The 25784-nt window shown below is 50.0% G+C and overlaps 1 protein-coding gene across 4 annotated transcripts in view; it reads left to right on the forward strand.

Annotated features, from left to right (window-relative positions):
• CAPN5 (calpain 5) overlaps positions 1–25784 on the forward strand; it is a 64841-nt gene that overhangs the window by 35241 nt on the left and 3816 nt on the right. For 3 of the 4 annotated variants that reach the window (XM_074572325.1, XM_074572324.1, XM_074572326.1), the window contains exons 3-12: positions 4445–4576; positions 16608–16816; positions 17250–17442; positions 18013–18206; positions 18931–19008; positions 19530–19725; positions 20714–20836; positions 21368–21564; positions 21929–22050; positions 25610–25746. In XM_074572325.1, coding sequence (XP_074428426.1) covers positions 4445–4576; positions 16608–16816; positions 17250–17442; positions 18013–18206; positions 18931–19008; positions 19530–19725; positions 20714–20836; positions 21368–21564; positions 21929–22050; positions 25610–25746 — 1581 coding nt within the window. Of the gene's footprint in view, positions 1–4444; positions 4577–8466; positions 11188–16607; positions 16817–17249; positions 17443–18012; positions 18207–18930; positions 19009–19529; positions 19726–20713; positions 20837–21367; positions 21565–21928; positions 22051–25609; positions 25747–25784 lie in introns of those variants that run through there. The other variant, XM_074572323.1, reaches the window with a different exon arrangement.

The raw sequence follows: 25784 nt of genomic DNA on the forward strand, positions 1-25784 counted from the left end.
TCCGTCCCGCATCCCCTGCAGGAGGAAGGATGTGGGAAGGAGTATATGAATCACCAGAACTTTGAATCACTAGTTTGGCCCTCCCTGCGTTATCAGGCTGTATCTTTTCATAGGACCATCAACACCAGCATTCTCTAAGTTGTGTTTTCTTGCCTGGAGCTCAGTGGCCATTTCAGCAACCACTTTTAGGGAGGGTAAATCATCTCTGATGGTGCTAAGGATCCTTGGGATCCTCCAAGACAGGTTCTCATTGGGGGTGAAGAGGCATGGGTGGCTCTCTTGGCCAAGGTAGGGTTAAGAGCAATACATTGAAGCTTCCCTGCAGCCATAGCTTTTGGTTTTCCCTCCCATTCCTTGCTGTTCACCATCCATGTCCAGACTAGGAGCAGCCGTGACCTGCTGGCTGCAGTGAGATGAAGAACAGGACGGACTCGCTGTTTGCTGAAGCCTTGGGCGCCATGGGGTGGTTTGAGCTGGTTCTGTGGTGGCTGATGCCTGAACCCAGAAGGTCCTGCGTGGGGGTGTGCGTGTTTGTGTGCTGCCCTCTCCTCTCAGGGTCGTGGCGCTGGGAGGGTGACGTGGTGTTTGCTTTTGGGAGAAGCGCCCGCCTGGGTAAATGTTACTGCTCACCTGGTTTCTGTCTGCTGCACGGCAGGGAGGGGAGGAAACCAAGGTGATGATCTTCTGTGATGAGAACATCCCTGCTTGTCTCCTCCCCTTGCACATACAAACCCCAGGCCCCGTAATTCAGTCTGGCTGCAGAACAAACTCTTTATCTCTTTCTGCTCTGTCCGCATGAAAAGAGAAACTATGTTCAGTGCTTTTCTTGGCTTTTTGTGACCTAATTCCCACCGGTCTCTAGTTCATCAGCCACCTCTGCATGTGGGCATGGTGTTTCATGGCTCTGAGTGTACTTTGCACCCTGAAGGAGCTGCATTGTACGCCAGGGCCCCACTGTGCTCCATGAAATCCTGGGGGGAACTGCAGCCTTGCTGAAGCCTTGGTCCCTTGCTCCCACCTCAGTACAGGCAGAGCATCCAGGGAGTGTCATCCCTGCAGACTGAAGGACACACATTTTGACCAGGGCCAAAATGTGTGAGTGGGAGCTCAGCAGCTTCAACAGGGACTGAAGAATCCGAGTAATTTAATATGGGGAAGCTCCAGTCGAGGGGATTTGGGAAACCTTCTCAGAAGGTTTTTGCTGGGAAGACTGACCCACGGATGAGTCTTACCCTGATGGGATGAGCTCCACAGCGTTAGAGCAAGGAGGCAATGCTGCCTTCCCCTATGTGAGTGCAGCAGAGGTCCATGAAGATCATTAAGGGACTGGAGCATCTTACACGAGGAGAGGCCGAGAGAGATGGAACTCTTCAGTCTGGAGAAGAGAAGGCTCAGGGGGATAACTACCTGATCGCAGGGAATGAATAAGACAGAAACAGACTTCTCAGTGGTGCCCAGTGACAGGACAAGAGACAGTGATCTCAAATTGAAAAACAGGAAATTCCATTTAAACACAAGAAAATACTTTTTTTTACTGTGAGGGTGGTCCAAACACTGGCACAGGTTGCCCAGAGACTGTGGAGTCTCCATCCCTGGAGGTATTCAAAACCTGACTGGACATGGTCCTGGGGAATCTACTCTAGCTGACTCTGCTTTGAATGGGTGGGATGGACTGGATGATCTCCAGAAGTTCCTTTTAACCGCATTGATTTGGTGATTCTGTGCTTAGGATTACTGGGAGCCCACTGGGACTGAGCTCAGTCCTAGGGCTTGAGGGTGCTGCGTGGTCCTTCTGCAGGGAACCATGAGTATCCCTCTCTGTCCTTCAAGGTGGACTCCTGGGAAGACTCACTGAGCATTTTGGGATTTGCACAAGTTTTGTGCAGAGCTCACGTGGTGTTTCCTCCCAGCCAGGCCTGTGTATTGTGCTGAGTTGATTGTCATGCAAAACATCACTCCTCCTCCAAGGCCTGATGCACCTCCTGGCACCAGGCGTGCAAGATCCTGGGTCAAGGGAGAGGCTGTCACCCCCTGCCACAGCAGAGGATTGTGGCATTTAGCAGCCTTCGTGCTCCTAGGAAACTTCCAATTCAGCTGCCAACTGCCATGGGGTTTAACACATTATGAGGGAAGGAGGTTAAAAAGTCCATGGGCTGCTAAGTTGTAGAGCAAGCGTGTGTTTTCAGCCACCACCACGCTGGGCCAAAAGCACCTTGAAACGCCACATCCAAGTGTGCACCTGAATGGGAAACGCCTACTGCAGCATCTGAAGAGCTGCCTGAATGAACCCGTCAGAGACGATACGCCCTTAGGGACCCATCTGCCTTAGTGGGAAGAGAAGCTGAGTCAAGTGAGAAGTGTGTTTTGCAGAGGGAACTTCCCTGGCACGAGCGTTTCCAGCCATGGCACCTCTGTTGCTGCCATGGGTCCAAGAGAGTAGGGTCTAATGAGCTGCACCCCTCGCCTGGGCCAGGGCAGGCTGCTCTTTTGATGAGTACGTAAGGCTTCCCTCTATTAAAATGAGCAACCACGGGGTTTTAATTTGCAAACTCTTTCCTGGTGGTGGGGCAATCACAGCTAACTGGCGGTTCTGCTCTTAGGAAAGGTCTCTGAGCCCTCTAGGGCTCTTAGGAAAGGTCTGTGAGGTCCCTCAGAAACCTTAGGAAAGGTCTCTGAGGTCCCTCTACCCTGTGCTAATTTCTGCCAAGCAGGATATGTTTGTCATGCTTTCATGTTCTCCCCTGTCTACATAATACCAAGCGACTCCTTTTTTTGTACACTGCAGATTCACCCAAGGGTAGAAGGGGCAACTGTGGTCCTCAAATGGGGCAAGCACGGGGCCTCTGCCCCCCAGAGCAGGATTGCTAAAAGCTGATCTTGCAGACATCCCCATCCCATCACAACAGACAGGATGGACGCATCCCCTGCTGCTGGGGGCTTCCTTGGGGGTATAAAAGAGGAGTTAAACTCCACCGCTCCTCCTCCATCCCTCTCTGCGCTCAGCGATGCTGAGAAGTGCAGGTGGCTCCTGCCTTTGGTGGCTGTCAGCTTGCCTCCCTCTAGCGCTTATCCCAACCTCCTGCAATGCCAGCAGCTGGCAGGGGAATGGTCCTCTCCCTTGGGTGTGATCCCTGCCCAGTTTGTGTCTGGATGGAGCTCAGGTGATTTTTTAGGTGTACGGTGCTGGCTGGGTTAGGTGGGAACAGAAGGAGGTGCTTACAAAGCGGTGATTCCTTTTCCTCCCTGTGACGGGCAGAGGCGATGCAAGTCCTGTTGTGCAAAGTTTGGGGGGAACATGTTATTCTGGGTGCAGCCAGCCTGAAAAACTGGGAGGTGTGGGGGAAGAAAGAAAGTCTGCTTTTCCTTCCCCCCCTTCAAATTAAACATAATAACAACAGGGAAAAGATTCTTTCAGCTCTTCGTCTGTCCCATCCACCCCCAGCCTCCAGCTGGACGTGACCTTCCAAACTGGATTGATCAGGAGAAAAGATACCAAAAAAAAAAAAAAAAAAAAAGCAGTGTTTCACATGGAGCTTGCTCAACACCTCCTGATATTTAAGTGCTTTCTTGGCTAGGCTCTAAGAAGGAGTGGGAAGAAGGGAGGGCAGCCTGGCAGGAGCCAGGCAGAGGAAAGGCGATGTGGTTGGAGGGATGAGCTCACCTCCTAGCTGGCCTTCTACCCAAGTTTCTCCGTTCATGGTGCCCATCCACAATCCACCATGCTGGTTTTGGTGTCAGAATGAGCATTTAATCCTCCTGGCCCAGCTGCAAAACTTTTGGCTCTCTGAATTTTCTCCATCTGGAAGGACAGACCTCCTGGGCGAGGACACTTGGCTTCTTGAAACCATGGCTGAGCCATCGATCTCTGTTGAGCTTTCCCGGATGAACTCTCTGATTTAGGCTCTGTGATTCCTCATCTAGGTGCCCGGCTCTGCCCTGCTCCTGCAGGGTTTTATTTTTGGATGGATCCACAAGTTCCAGTATGGGAGGCAATGGGTTTGGGTGCTGCTGTCGTGCTTTCCAGAGCAAAATAAGAGAGGGCGAAGCTTGTAAAGGAGGAGAGAAAGCTGAAGGGCTTATGAGAAATAACAAAGAGTGGACTTAGAAGAGGAGATGGGTCACTAGGGCTGTAACGGTGCGAAAACGTACCATTATCACCAGGGATAAATATAGTGAAGCGGTGATGGTGCTGGAGCAGAACAGGGAGTAGGTCTGGTGTCACTTCAGCAGTGATGCTGCCCATGTCTTGGTGAGACAGAAGGCAGGACAAGGTCCTCCTGCCCCCGGCATGACCAGTGAGGCCAACAGAAAGCTGCAGGTGGGATTTAAATGGAGCCTGAGGAAGAGGGAGAGAGATTTTCCTTTGCCAAGAAGGAAATCCTTTGCTCCTGATTTCCCTGTCTCCTTGCTTACCCAGTGTGTCTCTTTTTCTCCTGTCCCACAGGAAATCTGCGATGATCCACACCTCTTTGTGGATGGGATCAGCTCCCATGACTTACACCAGGGCCAGGTCGGGAACTGCTGGTTCGTGGCTGCCTGCTCCTCCCTGGCGTCCCGGGAGTCTCTGTGGCAGAAGGTAAGCAGTTCCCCATGCCAGGGGAAAGTCTGTCTTCAACACCTTGGCTTTGCGTTGTGTTTGTCCAGCTCAAAAACTGGTTCTTCAGGGATGCCTCAGGTCCTTAAAAACTGTTCATGTGCAAAAACCTCCTTTAAAGGACTGTCTTTCAAGGAGAAGCAGGTCATCATGACTGCAATCACATCACACTCAACCCAAACCCCTGGCTGTTTTCTCCTTAACCAAGTGAATGAAGTCCCATCCTCTCCTCCAGATCCCAAATCTGACCCTCCCCACTCCAAAATAACCTAAAAAACAACAAGAACAAAATCCAGGATGTTCAGCCGCAGCGTTTGGCCCCGTTTCCCTAGTTCCCATGGCGTTACCTATCTTTGGCTGCTCAGCGTGCACCCACCTTGGCAATGAGATACCTTGTGCTGGGGCAGGTAGGGTGACTTGAGAGTATTAGTATCCCTCCTAAGACACTTCTTCCCTAAAGCATCCATCCCTGGCATGTCCTGTGGCTGGACTGCATGATGTAGCAGTGCTCCTTCGAGTGTGGGGTCCAAAGGGACTGTGTTGTAGGCCAGAAAACCATGACAGGGCTTCACCAGAGCAAGGGGTGGCAGACCAAGGGAGCAACCACAGAGGTAGAGGGGAGAAGGAGGTTCTCAGTGCCATATTCTTGGACGGTCTCTGCCATGTCCTCAGCTGCAGAAGAGGTCAAGCCTGTGAAAGCCAAGACAAACACGGGTTTCAGTCCCTGGTGCGTCTCATCGTAGGACAAGAGACCAGCAAGTTGCAAGCACCTTTTCCTAGATTTTACTGCAAAAGACAGCCACTGAAGGCCTACAGTATGTGCAGGGAGCATCACCTGCTTCACCCACAGCCTCCCACTGCAACAGACCCAAAAGGGGTCCCTCCACCCTCCACCTTTGCATCTGCTCTGTGTGATGTGGTACTTCCAGTCTCTGCTGCATGTGGTTTTTGTGATCTTGAACACTAAGCTTAGGAATTTGTGGTTGCTGCAGCATCCCCCTTTTCTGTTAAAATCAAGGTTTTTCTTTATATGGGAACAAGATAGCTGGTTTTGGCTTCCGGATAAGCAGTAGGGTTTCCCCCCGTTGTGGTGGGACTGTTGTGGCTCTCGTTACAGGTGCGGTGCAAGGGGTTGTTCAGCTTCTTCCTCTGCATCGACGTCTCCCAGGGGAGAGCGGGCGAGTTGTCATCCCTCCTCACCCTTCACTTCCAGCCCTGCCCTGGGAAATGCCAACCGAACAGAAGCCGGGTCCCTTTGGACGCCTCATTATTTCAGTTTGCCAATGGCATTGCTTTTCCTCCCTTGGCAATTTGGCTGCGGGTGTTTGTGACTTCTCATTTTCCATGCTCTGAACTCTCAGAGGCTCTTCTTTACCTGCCGCCTCTTTCTTTCAGAAAGGTTTGTTTTCTGACAAAAGCAAAAGCTTTCTCTCCCCAGGCCTTCCCTCCCAGTTGTTTGCTGTGGTGTTTGCTACAGGGCCCTGCTCAGCCAGGCTTCAGCACACCCCTGCTTTTGGAGACGTCTGAGTTAGATGGGACCTTTGCTCATACTTTGCAAGGTGTTGTGAGGGCTTTTGATGAATTGCAAGGAGTAAGCGTGGCTATAAACTGCAGCAGCAACTTTTAAAGCAAAAAGAGAGATGTCAAGTGCACGGATTAACCCCTGGAGACACCAAAGAGACACCAGCTCTGATGGATGTGCTGGGATTAGAGGGTGGTTCTTGTCAGACATCTCAGATCCCTTCGTTGGCCCAAAAGTAATGGACCTCTTGGTCTTCGGTACCGTCATATGTGCAATTGTGATAACATTGCTGGAGGTAGTTGTTGCTCCTTGGCCCTCAAGCATCTCCACACATGGGACCCAATGCCTGCAGGGCAAACCTCTACTCCGGACTGGTCAATATGCTGATGTAAACAACAGTTGAGAGGACAGACACAGCAGCAAAATACGAGGTTTTTAAACCTAGTTTAAAAGCCTACTTTTAGTGTCATTAGACACCAAAACGCCTCTGATTCAGGGTCCAGGAGGAGCAGAAAGATGCTGGTGCGGGTTTTAGTATCACTGAAATATCAGTACAGGCATCTTGGTCCAGGTCTCCTATTGCTCCTAGAAAATGTAATCCTGATTTACACCAGGATGCAACTTAGACTCTGCATGTCCCTTGCTGCACTGTACACAGTGAAAATGTCCCTCTCAAGTCTGGGGAGAGGGAATGCCTTCAAGGGAACAGGACAGGCCAGCCACATCCCTGTGTATCCCAAGAGATGATTTTATTCACAGTGTTACTTGCATCTCACTCCAAGGCTCCCTCCACGCCCCTCCTTCCTGTTAAGCCTGCGGTGTTTGAGTCACTGAGTGGGAATGGGGAACTGGAAGTTAATTTAGAGCTGGTTTCTCTTTTCCTGATTCTTGGCTGTCCCTACATGGCTTTGGGTGTGTTCCAGCTCTGTAACACCCTTTCTGTGACCCTTCAGAGGTGTCTAACTCTTATGAAAAGAAATTAAGGCCTTGAAATGGGGGAGTTTAAATAATTTCCATCCGAGCTTTGTCCTAAAGTGTTGTCTGGATCTTGTGTTCTTACAGGTTGCATTGATATTGCCCAACAAATGAGGGACAGGGGCCAGACTCTGAAGCCAAGTGGTTCAGACAACCCTGCATCTCCACCACCTAGCCTGGTCTCCTGCCCCCTCAGTTGCTTCCAGAGCACAGGCCGGTCTTGGATGGGACACCTCTGAGGGCACCCATCTCCCAAAGTCCATTTTGCATAGGTCTTCTACAACCTGGGGTCAGTTATTGCTCTCTGAGTAGGACCTGAAGGCTGATCCTGTGCCTCATTGTCACGGATGGAAATACTTGGCACAGTTATGATTTAGCAGCGAGTCAAAATCAAAATTTATGAATGATTTGAGGTACATCAAGAGGTTGAATTTCAGCAGCGCTTAATCATTAACCGATTTGAAGATTTACAAAGTGATTTAACGCAACAATTGAACAGAGACTTAATTACAGATTAGAAGATGGCAAGATTTACCCTAACTTACTATAAGGTATCCCAAATCAATATATATATGTATGAGTGAAAGCACAGATCTCACACTAGTAGATATACATATAAGCAAAGTATATAAGTGCACACACACACACACACTCCATGGTCTATAACTACTGAGATCAAAGATCCCTTAGTATCACACGACCCTAACGAGTCAGGGGGCACCCCTCTTAACTCCTACTCATGCATGGACAATTGGAAGAACATCTACATCCATAAAGCTAAAGTGTATATCATAAACATATAAGTGGGGATGTGGATGAAAGAGAGGCTAGCCTGTAGTTAAAATTTCCCTTTTCCCGAGTTTAGAGTAAATATTCACAATGCATCGGCATTCCTCAATGGGCGATAACTGAGGCTCAAGAGGGGCTGACTCGCCCTGGCCTTCTAATTATCAAGATGTTTGCCTGAGTGGTGTCCAGAAGAGCTCAAAGGTTCTTTGCTAGAATCGCTATTTATAGGATCCAAGATCATTGACTTTCATCAGGTACTTTTCCACTCCAGCCCAGCTCAGACAGTTACGCAAGCCCGGGACTTGCTAGGACTTGGGATCCTGGTATCCCCTGCTCTGTGGCCACGATCCATATGTCGTCAGGAGTGATCGATTATAGTTATCATTTTCAAATGGTAGGAGCGATGGGAATCATGTATGCTAAGGGGTTGCTGTAGTGTTCTAGTTCGTTGCTCTCCACCTTTTCTTTTTTTCATGTTAGACCATGATGTATCGTTCTGGTCCATTGTACGATTATGTGGTCCAGGTGGGGAGGAAATCCGAGAGGCCAAAAAGGGAGGGCGGGGCGGGGAGTTGTACCATGACACTTAACCAGGGCAGGGGAGGAACGTCACATGGTGCCTGGGGGCTGGACCCCACTGCTGCCCATTCATCATCAGGTGCAAGGTCATTGCTCCTTCTACTGCCACTGCATATGGGGGTAAAATAACCAAGGCTGTCCAAGCAAGGTCCATGTGACGTTGACGCACATAGCTCAGCTCAAAAAAGGTCTCCAGGGTTACCTGAAGGCATCTTTGACTTTTAAAACCCAAGGGTTGGATCAACAGTTGTTGCTAAAGGTGTTTTAAAGCTGGTAACCAAGTGAGGCAAGATCTCAGAGGGCAGCAAGAGGAATCTGGTTTCCTCAGACCTCTCTTTTGTGCGTAGCTCTTAGCTTTCTTGACTCTGTCCTCAGGGTCCTTAGGAGTGATAGCAAACTGGTGACTGCAGGATAATTCCCACTAAAATGACTCACTTTGGGTTCCTGGTGTCTGTGGTTTGTCTGGCCAAGGACAACCTCTGATGGTCTTTTTTGGGACTTCTTCTGGGAGTCAAAGTGATAGCCGCCAGGGATGAAACTAGGTGGTTGTTAGTCACGTGTGACACAGTACAGATGATGGCACAGCCTTTTGTAAAAATATTTTAGAAAAAAATGTTTCCTGGAGTTCATTTAACACAGTTTGAGCTCCCAAAGTGCCTCGCAAATATTGCATGTGGCGGAAGCCAACCTGAGTCACAGACAGGATGGAGAGAGCCCAAATGACCTGACTCCACGGGCTGTCCCCTCTAAAGCTTTGTGATGAAACCCCTGCAGTCTCCAAGTGTGCAAACCGGTGACTACATCCCAAAGATAGCACAGCATGTTTGAAGGAGTCAGGCCTTTTCCATGGTGCATCTAAGACCATGGCTGTGGTTTAGCCATTATTTCACAGGGCCACCTGGTAGAGGGGGTCATGGCTTGGCATGGCACCTCTCTTCAGGATCTGCAGCCTCATGGAGCCAGCAAGCACTTTGCAAAGAGAAACATGTTCAACACTCTCCCCCTTTACCCCATCTACTGCCTGGACAACCCACCAGCGCAGCACCACTGCTCTGGATTTAATCTTGCCCAGCAATTGCTGGGGAGTGAGTGGTTCCAGGTTGGGCACGTTGGTTTTGCTGGTGCTCACGTGGGCTCAGAGCATCCCTACAGTTGTTTGGGTTGCTTGCGTCTCGGACCTGCTTCTCCACCTGTCCCAGAGAGACAAGCATTAAGGCACAGACTGTGCCTGAGTTCCCCTTTCCCAGCTGCACTAAGGTGAAGCCCACACACAAGCACCCTCTCCAACATCAGGCCAGTCTATTTGAGGGCAGGCAGACCCACACTGAGCTGCTGGTGGCCACCTGCTCCTGGAGGAGCAGTGATTCCTGACTCCTGACAGCTGCACCATCCAGGAAAGGACACGGAGCCAGATTCTTGCTGGGGGTACACAGTCACAGGACAAAAGACAACAGCACAAGCTGCAGCTTATCTTCTGCGTGAGCGTGGTCAGACACTGGAACAGGGTCCCAGAGAGGCTGTGGTATCTCCATCCATGGAGATACTCAAAGATGGCTGAGGGAGCTGGGGGTGTTCAGCCTGGAGAAAAGGAGGCTGAGGGGAGACCTTCTCGCTCTCTGCAATGCCCTGAAAGGAGGGGGTAGCCGGGGGGTTCGGTCTCTTCTCCCAAGTAACATAGGTCAAGAGGAAACGGCCTCAAGTTGCACCAGGGGAGGTTTAGACCAGATATTCAGAAAAATTTATTCACTGAAAGGGTTATTAAGCATTGGAACAGGCTGCCCAGGGAAGTGGTTGGGGCACCATCGCTGGAGGTATTTAAAAGCTGGGCAGATGTGGTGCTGAGGGACATGGGTTAGTGTTGGACTTGGCAGTGTTAGGTTGATGGTTGGACTCGATGATCTTAAAGGTCCCTTCCAACCTAGACGATTGAATGAGTCTATGATTCTATGAATTATCCCGTGAGCCTACACTCAGAGAAAGCCACCGCCACCAGACCTGTCGGTTGGCATCCCTGGCTGCACGCCCTCGTTTCGGGATAACGAGCCGTGGTTGTCAGGGAGGTTGCCAGGGAGGCTGACATCAGACATCCCTTCCCTATAGATTTTCGTGCACAGCAGCACCGTCAGTTCCTAATCTACAAACGAGGCATGAGGGCACCCAGAGGAAGCTCCGGAGGGTGTTTTGCGTCACCGGCCCGCGTTGCCTAGCACCGCTGGGACCGTGGAGAGGGGGCACCAGCTCCGGGGGCTTGGAGGTTTTTTCCCCCTGCGTGTCCTGTTTGAGAGCCAGACGTTGCTGAGGACGTAGCAGAGGAGCAACCGAGGCGATGGCAGCCGCGGCAGGGATGCTCGAGCTGCCCTTCGTCCGCGATGACCAGCTCACCCGGTGCATGCGACTGCGGTTCCAGAGCCTGCAGCAAAAAAACGTGAGGCCCCAGGATGGCGAGAAGCTGCTGCGTCCCAATGAGCACATCTACCGAGTGGATTTCATCCGGCAGCACAACCTGCGCTTCCTCCGCTGGAACATCCAGCTGGAGAGACCTGGGAAGGTCACAGTGACCGGCACCTCCCAGCACTGGACTCCTGATCTCACCCACCTTATGAACCGGCAGCTGCTGGAGCCGGTTGGCATCTTCTGGAAGAAGCCAGGGGCCAAGGAGGTGGAGTGCAACGAGGCAGATGCCCAGGAATTTGGGGAGCGGATAGCGGAGTTAGCCCAGATCCGCAAGGTGATGTATTTCCTCCTCGCTTTCACTGATGGCCTCGAACCAGCTCAGCTGAAGGGCTCCATCATTTTTAAAGCCTGATCCCCTCTTGCTCAGCCCTTCTTTCTCCAGCTGTGCTTTTGTCTTCGTTTTTCTTTCTCTCAGTTCGGTTCTTGGTTCAGTTTTTACACGGTTCTTGGCGTTTTATGATGGATGGTGCTGCGGAAAAGTGGAGGACAGCTCGGCGCTTCTGGAGTCCCTCAGCCCCGCAAAACATTCCCCATACCTTTCCTCCTCATACTCCATCTGAATGATGGCGAGGAGGGAGCCATGAGCTTGCTGCTGCTTTTGCCTAGGGTATAATGCTGCGTGCTTGGGAATTCAGCAGGGATTCACCAGGTCTGACTGGCACAGGGTCTTGCCGGCATGGAAATATGAAGCTGTCCTAAGACTTCCAACTGCGTCACCTCCGTACCAAAAGCCTGATGGAGAAATAAGAAATTGCCATGCTAGAAACAGGAGAGACAACCCAGAGAGAGCCCTGACTTCCAGTTTCCATCCTAGCCATCAAAAAGGGAGGGATTGTTTGCCGTGGAGTGCTTCTCCTTGCAAGGATGCTGAGTGCTTGCAGCCTGCTACGGCTGCGGCTGCTTGGTGTCTCTGAAGACCAGTCCCATGGAGGATCACCCTGCTGTGAAGCTGGGGTACCTTTGGACATGCTGCATTCTGCAGATTGCAAACCCACTGGACAAACTGTTGCAGGAAGGCTGGACCACCCTTTTCCTGACGGCCGCCACCGTTTCTTGCTGGGGGTCAGTGTGGGGAGGTGTACTCCAGCACGCTGCTCACCTAGAGATTGTTGGTCTTGAGATGGGTCGGAGCAGGCGTGCATGTGTGTGCAGAGCCAGGCAAGTGAGCCAGCAGCTGAGGGCGGGCCGTCGGTCTGAGCCAGCGTTGCGTTCCCGGCAGCAAAAACAATTTGTGCATTGCTGTGGCCTTAAAGCACCCGTGAATATATTTATTCTGAAGCATCTCTAGAGAGCCGGGAGGCTGCAGAGCACTTTGCAAACCACAGAGCAGGAACCTGCTGCTGCTGTCCCCTAAAAGCAGTATCTCCTGCCCTCTACAGATGCTGAGGCAGGGAGAAGTGTCTGGGTGGCCATGGGAGCAGAGAGGGGAGACGGTACCTTTGCAAGTTTAGGAGTGGAAGGGTGTTTTGTGCCTGGCTTGTCCCATAACTGTGAATGAACTACTAACTTTGGTTGTTCCCTTTTCCTTCACCAAAAATCGAAGCTTTGGTGAAGCTTCTTGAGACCCGTAGACAGAAATGTCCTTTGAAAGCCTGGTCTAGAGGGAGGTGTCCCTGCCTAGGGCAGGGGGGTTGGAACTAGATGATCTTTAAGGTCCCTTCCAACCTAAACTATTCTGTGTGTGATTCTGTGAAAGAGTCAAGTATTATTACAATTGGTCCTTTGCTAAGATTGCACTCAAATGTGGGTGAGTGCTCCTCAAAGTACAGCCTGAGATTTTCCTGAGATGTGTAAGAAGAGGGCAGTGATGGGAAAGCCAGGACAAGGTGACTTTGTACCCATGGCCTCCTGATTTGTGCAGACCATCCCCAAAAGAGTCCAGCCTCTTCTTCAAAGCCTCCAGAGATGCAGACTCCATGCCCTTCCCATCCCAACAACAGTGTATAAAATGGTATGCATAAGCTATTCCAGGCAGAGAGGAGAAGGAAAGCAGGAAGATCAGCTGCTGGCTGGAGAAATGGTGGGAGCTTTGAGTCTTGCCCACAATCAAACATCAGCAACCATCAAATCATACAGCCATGCCATGGGCATTGCAGAAGAAGTTGATGTGTTTGTTTAGACCCCAAGAAATGCTGGACTCGATGAGGAGAGATAAAAGTGGATGCATCCCTGCTTGGCCATGGCTTGGACCCACTGTGGGCCAAAACCACTTTTACGGTCCTGGCAGACTTTCCCATAGGAGACCCCTCCTTGTGCATCGCTGCGCAGAGCTCCTGACTACAAACCACATTAGACCCAATAACAGGAGCCAATGCCAACATCCGAAGGGGTTTTGGCATGCCAGGTCTCACAATATGCCGTTGCTACATTGCTGGTTGCCGGGGTAGAGTTCTTGCTGCAGATACTTCGCTGGGTATTGATGTACCACGGTAAATAAAAGCCTAGCCAACAGGGTTCCCCTTAAGGACTGAGGCTGTGTGTGTCTTCTTCATGCTCTTATTGGAAGCTGCCCCAATCCTGCAAGCAATAAAACAGCACCCACCAATTTTCAAGTCACTGATGGTACTTTTGAGCACCTTTTTATCTCCTGTAAAAAGTAAAATGAACATTCGCCTTCTTTTCTCTTGATGTGAAAAGCTTAATGGAGCGTTTAGCAGTTTGTGTGGTTCGGGGAAGGGTTTGAAGCTGGACAGAGGAGGGGAAACAACCCTCAGGTGGATCCTCAGGTGGATCCTCCTCTCCATCAGAGCTGGGGGTGGGAGGTGAGTGGGGCAGTGTGGTCTCTCTGCTGCAGGGAAGATGACCCTCTTTATACCAGTCACTGAAATTCTCCCTACACAATTCCCAGGGGAACTTAACCCTGGTTTGTACTGTGCTTCAGCAGATTGGCACAGCTGGGTCCCTCCCTGCCCTTCCTGAGCTGGCAAGTTCTGAGCAGAAGAGCCCCTGCTTGGAGGATCAGCATCTACCAGTTCCTCCTCCTAATTGGGAACATTTCAACAGAGTCACAGGTGCCTTTCCTAAGCCATTCCTAAGGAAAATAAGAAAAGTCCTAAACCAGCTTAGGGAAATGTTACAAATTAAATCTGGAACCTGGTGTTTCTGGGCTCCCAATTTACCTATCTATCTGAGCCCTTTCACTATAAATTTGTCCCTCTAAAGGGTCTTACAGCTCCAGATTTTGGGAGCCCCTAAGTAAAAAGCAGCGCAGCTGGGTCAATGAGGAGAGCTGGTCTACACTGCCTTGGCATCACACAACCAAGTTGCGTCCAGGATGCAATGGGACCTTGTGATGGGTGGTCGATAGCATGTTCTCCAGCATCCACTGAGGAGGGATGGAGATGTCTGGGGAGGTTTCCTGGGAGTGGGTGGGAGCTGTGGACCTCGGTCACATTATGATCTCCTGGAGGGATCTGGGCTCCAGCTACTGCTGGGATTTGTAGATGTGGCCTAGATTAATCCTTTAGGTAATACACAGCATCAGGTCACAGGCAGGGGTTGTGCTGTATGCCTTGAAGTGCCCGATAGGCACCACATCCAGAGCTGCCACCTCTCCCGGGCAGCCAGGAGAGTCACAGACACCTCGGCCAGGGAGTGAAGCAACTGGAGGGATCCTCGGCCTGGGTGGGATGCTGTGCTCTGAGGGGAGCTGGGGGAAGGAACCTGATGTTTGAGCTCACACCTTTCTCTTTGGCACATTGAGGACAGATTGGGCTCTGGAGATCGGGCTCCTCTTGTTTCCCCTTGGGTTGGCATAGAAGCTTGCTCCTGGATCCTGCTCTGCATAAGGGCTGACCACTTTTTCAGTGGCAGAGGGTGTTTTCAGCGCTGCCCCCAAATGAAGGGACAGAGGAGGATGATGGGAACTGGTATCTCCTGCCACCACTGACAGCAATAGCGAATTTCAGAACCAGCCAGCTGGAAGCTGTCGCTACCAGCTCTGGCTGAACAAGCCGCCTCTAATCAATGCCATAATCATTTCTAAGCCCACATTAATAGCAAGTTGATTAGCAAAATGGTCCTCTCTGACAATTCATTAGGATGAGCTCCAGTCAGGAGGGAATCGATGGGGACTGATGGAGGGCTGTCTGACCTTCCCTGGCACTGTCCCAGAGGAAGTCCGGGGCATCATTGCTAGCACTCCTGGAAATTGCCAAACCCTCCAAAAGTAGCACTTTTTCATGGCTCTGTCTGCTCTGCTTCTATTGATTCAGACAACTCAGGAGTGCCAGTGAGCTCTCAAGGCCGATGGCGTCATTAATATTTCAGTGTAGGAGCAATAAAAGCCCTGAGCTGGATCGTTGCTGGTAGCTGAGGTGTTGGGGGGCTCTCCACAGAGAGGTCTCTCTGCAGGGTTACAGCTTCATGATGGCAAGCAAAAAAAAAAAGCACAAAGCGCTCCGGCAGCTGGACAAGGGCTAAGGCACAGTGCAGAGGGTCTCTCCATGGCCCAGAACTTCCTGAAGAGCCTCTTTCAATGCAATGTGTCTGTGTCCCGTCCTGTCCCGCCCCAACACTGGCAGCTGTCTCTGCAGGACAGGGATTATTTGGTGTAGCGGAACATAATTTTCCCCGTGGGCCCGTTGGAGTTTTTTTCTCGCTTAGGTCATGATGCTTTGGCAGCAGGTAAGTAAAGAAGCAAAATGTGGACAGTTGGTCACATTACTGCAGCTGAATCGGTCAATACTTGTCAACTATCAACGACACTAACTGTACGTGGCCTCACAGCCCATGAAGTAAAACCATGTTGCCTTCACCCTCAACAAAAGCTAAGCTGTGGTGGGACAGTTCCTTGCTGTCTGCCTCTGTGTCCTGGTTCTAAATAAAATGCAGATCCTCCTAGTTGTAGTATCTGTGTATGGCTGTGCCCATTTCTGTCCCAACTGTGAGGTGCATTTTCCATTCAAAGCTAAGCTGGTGGTGCCCGCAGCCATGAAGCACTATGGACTTTTGCAGTTGCCCTTCGCCTGTGCCTTGTCCCACTGGCAGTACAGACAGCAGTGGCACCAAACCTGCACCCCCTCAGCCCCTCAGCTGCTCTAGGGTTCCTTTCACCCCAGGTCCCCTTTTCCTTCTTTCAGCAAGTCACCTCCCCGTGCTTGCTTGGATGAGTATGGTAGCTCTTGATAGGGAAGAAGAGGGTCCCTGTGGGGATGGGGATTTTGCTTTTCCCACTTTTATTTAGCAGAGTAGATGTACCAGAGTGTCTGGTCCCTGTTTATTACCACCAGGTAGATGAATACAACACTTGCTTTTTGCCAGTCAATTCACACCAGAATCAAGTAAGAGGATCAAAGAAGGTGCCCTCTCTTAGTGGTACCCTAATGACACTAAAATGAACAAAATGTGGTCATAAAAATAACCACCCCTGGTCACACAGAGGAGTCTTCTGCTCTAATGGCCTGTCTATAGCAGTAGATGGCAGCAGATGTCCAGGGTAGAATTAAAAGAAAGAAGATGAGGACCTTTAACCCCATCTTCCCAAGCACAATGAAGTCTAAGCTATACCAGAATATGTTAATCTAGTCTGCATTGGAGGAACCAGGTCCAAAATCTGGCCCCAACAGACTATAAACAAGTCCAACCTTGTCATATTCTTCTTTGTCTTTGATGTTGTCTGCATTAGTTCCAGGATGGGAGTCAAACCCAGCAAAACAGGGAACAACCTAGGTGCATGTGCCTCCTCTCTTACAGGTCATCCCAGACTGGAAGGAGCAGGAGTGGAATCCCGAGAAACCTGAGAGCTACGTGGGGATCTTCCACTTCCAGTTCTGGCGTTTTGGTCAGTGGCTGGACGTGGTGATAGATGACCGCCTGCCCACACTCCACAACCAGCTCATCTACTGCCACTCCAACTCCAGGAATGAGTTCTGGTGCGCCTTGGTGGAGAAAGCTTATGCCAAGTAGGTACCTGGGCAGTTGCAGAACAAACTGGGACCTGGGCACTCTGTTTTTCCTCTCTGTTCATTCATCATTTGGTTTGCACTGGTGGAAACAACAGCTTTCCTGGGGAGGAGTAGGACATATCTCAAACAGACAGAAACTGTAAAAAAACGTCTTTTCTAGCCTTAATTGACTCTCAAAGCAAAATATCCTCCAACTCCACATTTGTTTAAGTAACATCTATCCTAGGGATTTCAGGTTCCGTTTACTTTGTCCTATGACGGCAAGAGTGCTGCAAGGAACGTGGGTCTTATTTTTCACCTTGGTTTTCTGTCCTCACCCACTGAAAGTTGTTTTACAAATCTCTGTTCTCCAGGCTGCCTCAAGAACTGTCCCAGACCCCTTAAAATGTCAGGTCAGTGTTGTTGTGCCATCCCTGTCACCCTCTTTCAGGTTGTCAGGTTGTTACGAGGCTCTGGATGGAGGTAACACAGCTGATGCCCTGGTAGACTTTACTGGCGGGGTCTCTGAACCTATTGACCTGACTGAAGGGGACTACATCACTGATGAAGCCAAGCGAAACCTCCTCTTCGAGCGTGTGTTGAAAGTGCACAACCGGGGAGGCCTCATCAGCTGCTCCATCAAAGTAAGCAAATTTACCTGTATGGTCACGGTGCCATGGGAATAGGCATTTTAGGATGCAGTCATCTTACACTGTTGGACACTTCTAAATTAGATCAGATAAATTATGGCCAAGGGTTCCTACTTCTTCCCATGAATGGCAAAGGGAGTCAAGCCTGGATGACAACCCTCTTTATTCCTTCTTGCTATGTCCAAGAGCCCAAATTCATCCCACCACGCTTTGAATGTTAGGAAAGGATTTACTTCAGAGAAAGTGATTTTGATGTCTGCATGTGGACATATCTACAAACACTGGGTGCCAGACCTCCCGTTATAACCAGTAGGATGAGTTTTATTGGTTGACAGCATGGGAGCTTAGAGACCTCATGCAGCAGATGAAGACCAGGAAGGAACTGGCACCTAAAATGGCATCTGATACATCTCTCAAAGCAACTGGCTCTGTCCCTTAGTATTAGTGCTCTCCTTTTCAGCTCAGAGCACCCTAGAGGGAAATCTGAGTTCTCTTTTTTCCCCAGTCCTTGCAAAGGCAGTCGTATCCCCCTGGTACGAGCACTGTTTGTGTCCCTCTGCCCAGGCCACATCAGCGGCTGACATGGAGGCCCGCCTGGCCTGCGGGCTGGTGAAGGGCCATGCATATGCGGTGACGGATGTGCGGAAGGTCCGCCTGGGCCATGGCCTGCTGTCCTTCTTCAAGTCAGAGAAGCTGGACATGATCCGCATGCGCAACCCATGGGGCGAGCGGGAGTGGAACGGCCCTTGGAGCGACACGTAAGTTAGGACAGGCAGCAGCAGCACCTTCTTTGTTGGTGGAAAAAACTGGGCTAGAGCAAGCCTTGAGGCAGGAGACAATTTGGCTACATCCACACTCGCAGAATAATGTTGTACAGGCAGTTGTGGGATGCTGCTTCAACCCATGTCCTAAACCCCTTTCACTGGGGTAGGTGCATTCCTTGCCCTGGGGTCCCTGGAGAACAGCAGGAGGGTGGCAGAGCTTGGCAGACCTTCTCATTAAGGCTCTGATGGTGTTGTGGTGAAATCACCAGCACATTCACACTAGTCAAGGATGGTTATAGCTCACCTTTCCACTCCCACTCTTGTTCCTGCAAAAACAGCACCCAACAGAATCAACCACTGCCACCACTGACTGCTGTGGAGTCTGTGGGTGGGATGAAGAACCAGATGTAACCAGAGCCTTTGGCCAGAGTCCATTATGTTATCTTCACTGATAGGGTTGTGATTGTACTGGCCAAACAAAATCTTGCCAAGCCGGATTCAGCTCCACTGGTAAAGAAGGAAGTTGAAGCCCCAAGTCGTGCTGCACTTCCCCCATGTTTGGAATATGAGCTAACCAGAGCAGTGTGGGGACTGGTTGCATGGCTGGAGCTCTATAGAGGCCGTGTGCCCTTGAGAGATCCTGCTGAGGCCAGGTAGCCTCTTGAATTCTTGTGTGTCCCTTTGCCCTCACAGTAATGACCCCGTACTCTTCCCACAGCTCTGAGGAGTGGCAGAAAGTGAGTAAAAGTGAGAGAGAGAAGATGGGGATGACAGTGGAAGATGACGGAGAGTTCTGGTGAGTCCCTCTTGGGGTTGTCACCACGGGCCATGCCCACAGGGTCCTCCCACCCCATGAAGCATGTGAGTCATTTCTGTGCAAACAGCTATCCAGAGCAAACAGCCTTCCAAACCCTAGGATCTTTAGTGAAGCCTCCTACTTGAGCCCATGGGTATTAGCTTTGGATGGCCATGACCCTAGGATTGCTCTGTATCACACTGGGTCCAAACCATTTCACCAGGGTACTGGGAACCTGTTTTTAATGTCTTGAACTTAACAGCCTCACCAGGTATGTTTCAATGCAACATGTACCCACGTGTGGAGGAAGGGGCACTACTCTGCTTCTCTCACTCCGAAACACGGAGCTCTATTGTTTAAACTGAATAAGTATTTACTGCGTGCATGGAAAAGGGCATCTCCACCTCTTGTTGTTCATCAGCCATTAGAGGCTACCAACATACTGTCTCTATCAGGTGATCAAGAAAACCCCCTGAAGGGAGCGAAGCAAGATAACACAGCTCTGTCCTTTCCTGACTTAGGATGACCTTTGAAGATTTCTGCAAATACTTCACAGACATCATCAAGTGCCGTCTCATCAACACGTCCTACCTGAGCATCCACAAGACCTGGGAGGAGGCAGTGCTACATGGGGCATGGACCAGAAATAGCGACCCCTTGAAGAACCGCTGTGGAGGCTGTATCAATCACAAGGACACCTTTTTGCAGAATCCCCAAGTGAGTCATGGAGCAGAGGACATTCTGGAGCTTTCACATGTGCTTGCAAGTGTTTAAATCTCCTACAGGGACCTAGAAGGCCAAAACGGCTACCAGACCTCTAGTAGATTAAATGTGCTTATGACCACTCTCTGACTGAGACCCCTGGCATAGCATGACCAGCACCCAGGCCAACTTTGTTAACTTTATCCCTCTTATCTGGAAGACTGCATCCAAGTGCCTGGTGTAGAGCGTCTTGGCACAAGCAAACAGCAAACTCTGCCACTGGGTAGCAGTGTTAGCTGGCACTAGTCAAACAGGGCCAGGAACCATTTCCAACAATTTGGATGTCTGAATGATCAAATTCTAGTTCCTTTGCCTAAACCGTTTATTTAATGACTAAATTTACCAGTACAGGTGTAATCTATAGGGCCATTTCCTTGTAGCTTGGCCTTCAAAAAAGGCCCTGCTCGGAAGTTCGTCTCCTGCAATAAGCTCTTCTGTCCTGTCCTCCTCTGAACTGGGGTTCTCAGTAACAAGAGACAAGTTCTTGTGAGTCCTTCATCTAACAAGCAGGTGAAGGATGGTCTGGTCCATTGCAGGAGCTGTCATCAAGGATGTGGGAGAGTTGTTTTCTGCTCCTAGCTCTGTATTAGCCTTCATCTTATGTCTCTGTGAACGTCAGTTCCTCCTTCCATGCCATGGAGGACTTGTGGCAGACTGCAAGGGGTGAAACTCTCTGGTATGAGGCTGCATCTGGACTCCTTGGATTCTGCTGAATTTACCGGTCTTTTCTAAGATGAGCTAAAAAGTCTCTGGCTTGGCAAGATGATACCAAGTCCTAAGAGGAGTGGGTGTGGGCTCTGAGTGGTGGTACTGAAGCCAGGTTGTCTTTGCAGTGAGGTGGGTGAGGAGAAGCAGAGGTCAACTCTACTGTTTGTCCACACCCACCCATTCCCAATGATCCTGTCTTAGAAGTCCTCCCTCACCTTCCTCCCTTTGCTTCTAGTACGTGTTTGATGTGAAGAAGGCAGAAGATGAAGTGCTGATCTCCATCCAGCAGAAGCCAAAAAGGACCAGTCGCAAAGAGGGCAAAGGAGAGAACCTGGCCATAGGCTTTGATATCCATAAGGTAGACCATGGATCCTGCATGTTGGCCTGAATCCCCCTGCAAATTTGTTAGTGGTGGAGCGGTACATCAGTCCTGCATGACCACTGGTATTGTTCATTTAAACATTATTCTGGGAGTCCCTGGGGTGCCTTCAGCACAGCCTGACCCCCTCTAGAGATGGTGAAAAATTTCGGAGGTGAACAATGACAGCATGGACAAGTTCCCCTTCCTAAAAGCAATGGTTATTCTGTCATCTCCAAATGTTGAAATCCGTTTGACTGATCCTTATATGTTGCTTACCGGGCCCCAGTGTCAAGCTGGAGTGCACGAGGGAACAAATTCCTGAGCCAACGGAGTTGAGAGAGCCACATCCACACTTGTTTTCCATCCATTGGGATGCACCATTGGGACACACCAATCTGGTTCTCTTAACTCCAGCTCTCCCAGCGCTGTGGGGTCAGTCCTTGTTGCAGTCTGGCCTCCCAAGGTGGATACCAATACATTGTCACTCAGCGCTGTCCTGCTGACTGTCCCACTGTGGTCTCTGCCCAGGTGGAGCTGAACAGGAACTACCGGATGCACACCCTGCAGCAGAAGGTGGCCAGCTCCATTTACATTAACTCCCGCAGCGTCTTCCTGAGGACGGACCTGAAGGAAGGCCGCTACGTCATCATCCCCACCACTTTTGACCCCGGTCATGTAGGCGAGTTCCTTCTCAGGATTTTCACGGATGTGCCTTCAGATTGCCGGTAAGGAGCAAGAGGTGGGGAGGAGCTGGCTATTTGGAGAGAGCCCTGTGCTTTAGACATGTGGTTTTCCTGATTGGAGTTGGTCATAGCCTTGCCTGGAGCTGGTGGTTTGCTTCCTTTCAAGGTTGGCCAAGAGACAGGGCATCTTGATAAGGTCCTACCACAGACATGCAGAGAAGCTCCCACTCTGATTCTAGGCACGGCATGGAAGAGTGTCCCAAACCTAGGTTGAGGAGGTTGGACCGGGGAGCAGAGGCTGACAGTGGACAGTGCATAGTCCTTCCATCCTGCTGGAGCAATCTCTTCGGGCTGCCCATGGGGCAAGGCTGGGCACCTCTCAAAGGCCATATGTTTTTCCCTGCAGAGAGCTGACGCTGGATGAGCCACCACACACCTGCTGGAGTGGGATGTGTGGTTACCCGCAAGTGGTGTCCCAGATCCATGTCCTCGCTGCAGCTGGGCTCAGGAATCAGGACTCCCAAGGAGGTACTGGCCTTTCCTTGCCTGTTGTCTAGTCCTGGAGGAGTTGGGAGGTGGTTGTTTCAGTGGGAAAAGGGGGAGGTGGTTTCACGAGGTGGGAGGTTGCTGGGATTTGTTGTCCTCAGGTATTTTTTTCAGGGAACGTGCCTGATTCACACACCAGAGGAGAAGAAAGTCCATGGAGAATCAAACTCACTTCTTGCTATGGACATGATCTGGGAGCTGTTATATTTAGGCTGTTGTCTAATATCCCCAGGTGATCCTCCCAAAACTTCCCCAAAGCCCTTAGCAGTGATCCTATAACAATCCAGGCTTTCTTCCTGCATATGTGCAGCTGTAAAAGTCAGGAATTTTATTTAAAGGCTTTTTAATAGGAAGGACAGAGGAGCAATGGAACAGGCCGATGTGTTGCAGTAGTCTTCATCACCGGAGGCTGGATAAATGTCTATCAGTAGGCAGTAGGTCAAATTTAGCACATTTTGGGATGGTGTGGATTGAGAGCCTCTCCCTCTATTTCCTATAAGTTCTGCTCTGTGCTTGGCTCCTAGGAGCCCTCTGAGATGACTTCAGCCACCACCAGCACAGTTCAATGTATGTCTTCCTCCTTGGTCCTCTAAAGGTTCATTTTCATGGTCCTACCATGCTCTCATGCAATTCTAACATCCAGCACTTTTCTTGCATGAAAGACAGCAGCAGCACCATGCCTCGCCACGTCCTGCAGCCACGAAGAAGCTTGTGGTAGGAACCCCATGTTCAGTCTTCCTGGGACATTTGGACCAAGAAACCCAGGGGCAGTGATGACTTGCACTGGAAAGTTGTTGAAGTAGGGATGAAAGGCACTAGAGGGTGTGATGAAGAAGCAAATACCTTTCCTCCGTGGGCATGGAGCAGATCCTAGCCTTCCTTCCCCATCTCCTGAGACAAGGTCATGTGTTGAATGTAGCAAGGGTTAGCCAGTCACTTTGAAGTCAAATATAAAGTGTAGAAATTTAAAACTTAAAATTTAAAAAATCTAAATTAAAAATGTAATTAAAAACCTTTTTTTTTTTTTTTCACCCAAGCATTATTATCAGGGCTGCATATCACTAGAGCCCTGAAAGTGATGAGCAGGATCCTTCCTTAGGACAAAGACTAGCCCAATTTGCTTATTTATCACATGCCACAAAGCGAGTCCTCCTGCCTTGTCTGCAGTTTGGGAGGGAATTTTGCCCTAGGTATGTTGCTTTTTCATGGGTTTCTCAAAATAGCTGGGTGTATCTGTAGCACTGCAGGGAAATCTGTAACCAAAAGTCTCTGAACTGTTCACAGAAACAAGGAGATGTATCTTTTCTTCATACAAGTGTGCATACTGGTTCTGGAGAGAGACATCAAAATATCTCTTTTTCAGCCAGAGGCTGCTGGGAATGGCTTTTTTCCAGCTGTTTTCCAGCTGTTCAGCTCCCACCACCAACAGCCTGCATGTTTGGTGCTTTCCAGTGCAATGGCATCTCTCACATCTCCCAGCCCAGGCATTTCATACTGCTTTGGAAATAGTGATTTACAGATGGGAATTTGGCTCCGGCTGATGGAATATGAAGATTTAATGGGACATCCCAAAAGACAAGGCTAGTTTGGAAAAACAACTGTGAAATCCAGCATCTGTGTCCCACAAGGGGAGCCAGATCCTTGCAGACAGAAAGCTAGTGAGGAGGTGGTCTGGCAATCAAAGACGTGCTTCTTAAATCACAGGCCCTCAGAAGGGGGTGGTTTGTTCATCCTCATTTCCACAATTCCCTTGGACAAGAAAACTCATCCACCTGGTCTGTGCTTCCACCATAGCCACTAAAGCTCATGGTGAGAAAATGCATTCTGGCCATTAAATTTCCATAGCAATAGCTCATTCTCTACTGAAATTCCCCAAACAAACACTTTTTTCATAAGGGGAAAATGTTCGCTAATCCCTGTCCTGGAAGCTCAGGTACCATCCAGCTGTAGGCTGATAGTCTCTGAACTTGGTAACTTTATTCTCCATCTTTGTGGCCTCCTTGTTCCCTATGACTGTCTTGTTCCAGCTGGGATATTGTGATAATGTCCCTCTGTACAAGAGGGACATTGAGGTGCTGGAGCGTGTCCAGAGGAGAGCCACCAGGCTGGTGAGGGATCTGGAGACCAAGTCATATGAGGAGAGGCTGAGGGAGCTGGGCATGTTTAGCTTGGAGAAGAGGAGGCTGAGGGGAGACCTCATTGCCCTCTACAACTCCCTGAAAGGAGGTTGGAGAGAGGTGGCTGTTGGCCTCTTCTCCCAGGTGAATAATGACAGGACCAGAGGAAATGGTGTGAAGCTGCGGCAGGGGAGGTTTAGATTAGATATTAGGAAGAATTCCTTTACTGCAAGAGTGGTCAGGCACTGGAACAGCCTGCCCAGGGAGGGGGTTGAGTCACCGTCCCTAGAGGTGTTTAAGAAACGTCTAGATGTGGCACTTCAGGGCATGCTGTAGTGGCAGAGATTGTAGGTTGTTTGGTTGGACTCGATGATCTCAAAGGTCCTTTCCAACCATGAAGATTCTATGATTCTATGATAACCTTCCTTTCCCACTGACCTGTTACACATTCCTTCATGAACTTCTCCTCTGGCTTCCCACTTACCCATTTTGTCTGCTTTCATCTCCTCCACTTCCCGCTCATTTCACCTGGTTGCCCCCCGTTGTCCAGTCTTTCTCTTCCCCATGTCTCGCACTACCACCAATGATCCTTTTTGACATTTTGATCTTCTCCCTGAATTCTTGCCCACAGCAAATACTCTAAGAACCACCTTCACCTCTTTAAAAACCTTTTATATTTCCATCTTAAGGCTCCCCATTTTGGGATCTCATAAATTAGCACATCTCGACACTTAATTTTGGCTCAGCATTGTGCCATCTCTTGTCACCTTGACCACCCAGCATTTTTCTTATCCAGTTGTTATACTGACACCCCCTGCAGCATTTGAGTCTCACTAAGTCTAGGAGGAAGATGTGCCAATGATTGATGCATAGTCCCTGCTGAGGTAGATATTTATCACCTTAAAGTAAAACCAAAGTTAGCCTGGCTTGGGAGTATATAAGCTGCAGTGGAAGCAAGTGGGTTTTTGCAGCTTGAAGGCCCTTGCCTTCTTGGTGTTTCCTGGTGTGGAACATCCTCCGTGAGCCTCTTTCTCTTCTCCATGGCTTTATTTCTGCCTGCCTTCAGCAGAGCAAATCCTGAAAGGAGAGTTGAGCAGGGCAGTGTCTTCCATGAAAGATTCACTCCAAAGGTCAGGAGGATTTGAAGTGATGAAGGAGTGTTTATGTAGAATATGGGGTCAAGGAAGAGGCGGCCATTTCGTGGCAGTCCATCACCACCTGCTGCCCAAGGATGATGTCACCTAACAGAATTAAGCCTGAGCCCAACAGCTGAGTTTCATGGACATCATCTGGGGTGTGATGAACTCTTTGGCAGATATCCATCTCCTCTGGTAGGGTACGGAGGAAAAGTGTTGCATGGTGCCCATGGAAGAGGGCTCTGAGGACTTACAGGATCTATAACAAAGCAAAAATTCTCTCCCCAGGAGCTGACCCTTATGTGATCATAAAGTGTGAAGGGCAAAAAGTTCGCTCTCCAGTGAAGAAGAACACGGTGTCTCCAGAATTTGACGTGAAAGGGCTCTTCTACCGCAAGAAGCCAGGACAACCCATCATTGTTCAGGTACCCAGCAGGCGACCAGTGAGCTGAGGGATGGAGAC

Source organism: Larus michahellis, chromosome 1 (assembly GCF_964199755.1).
Source record: "Larus michahellis chromosome 1, bLarMic1.1, whole genome shotgun sequence".
NCBI lineage: Eukaryota > Metazoa > Chordata > Aves > Charadriiformes > Laridae > Larus > Larus michahellis.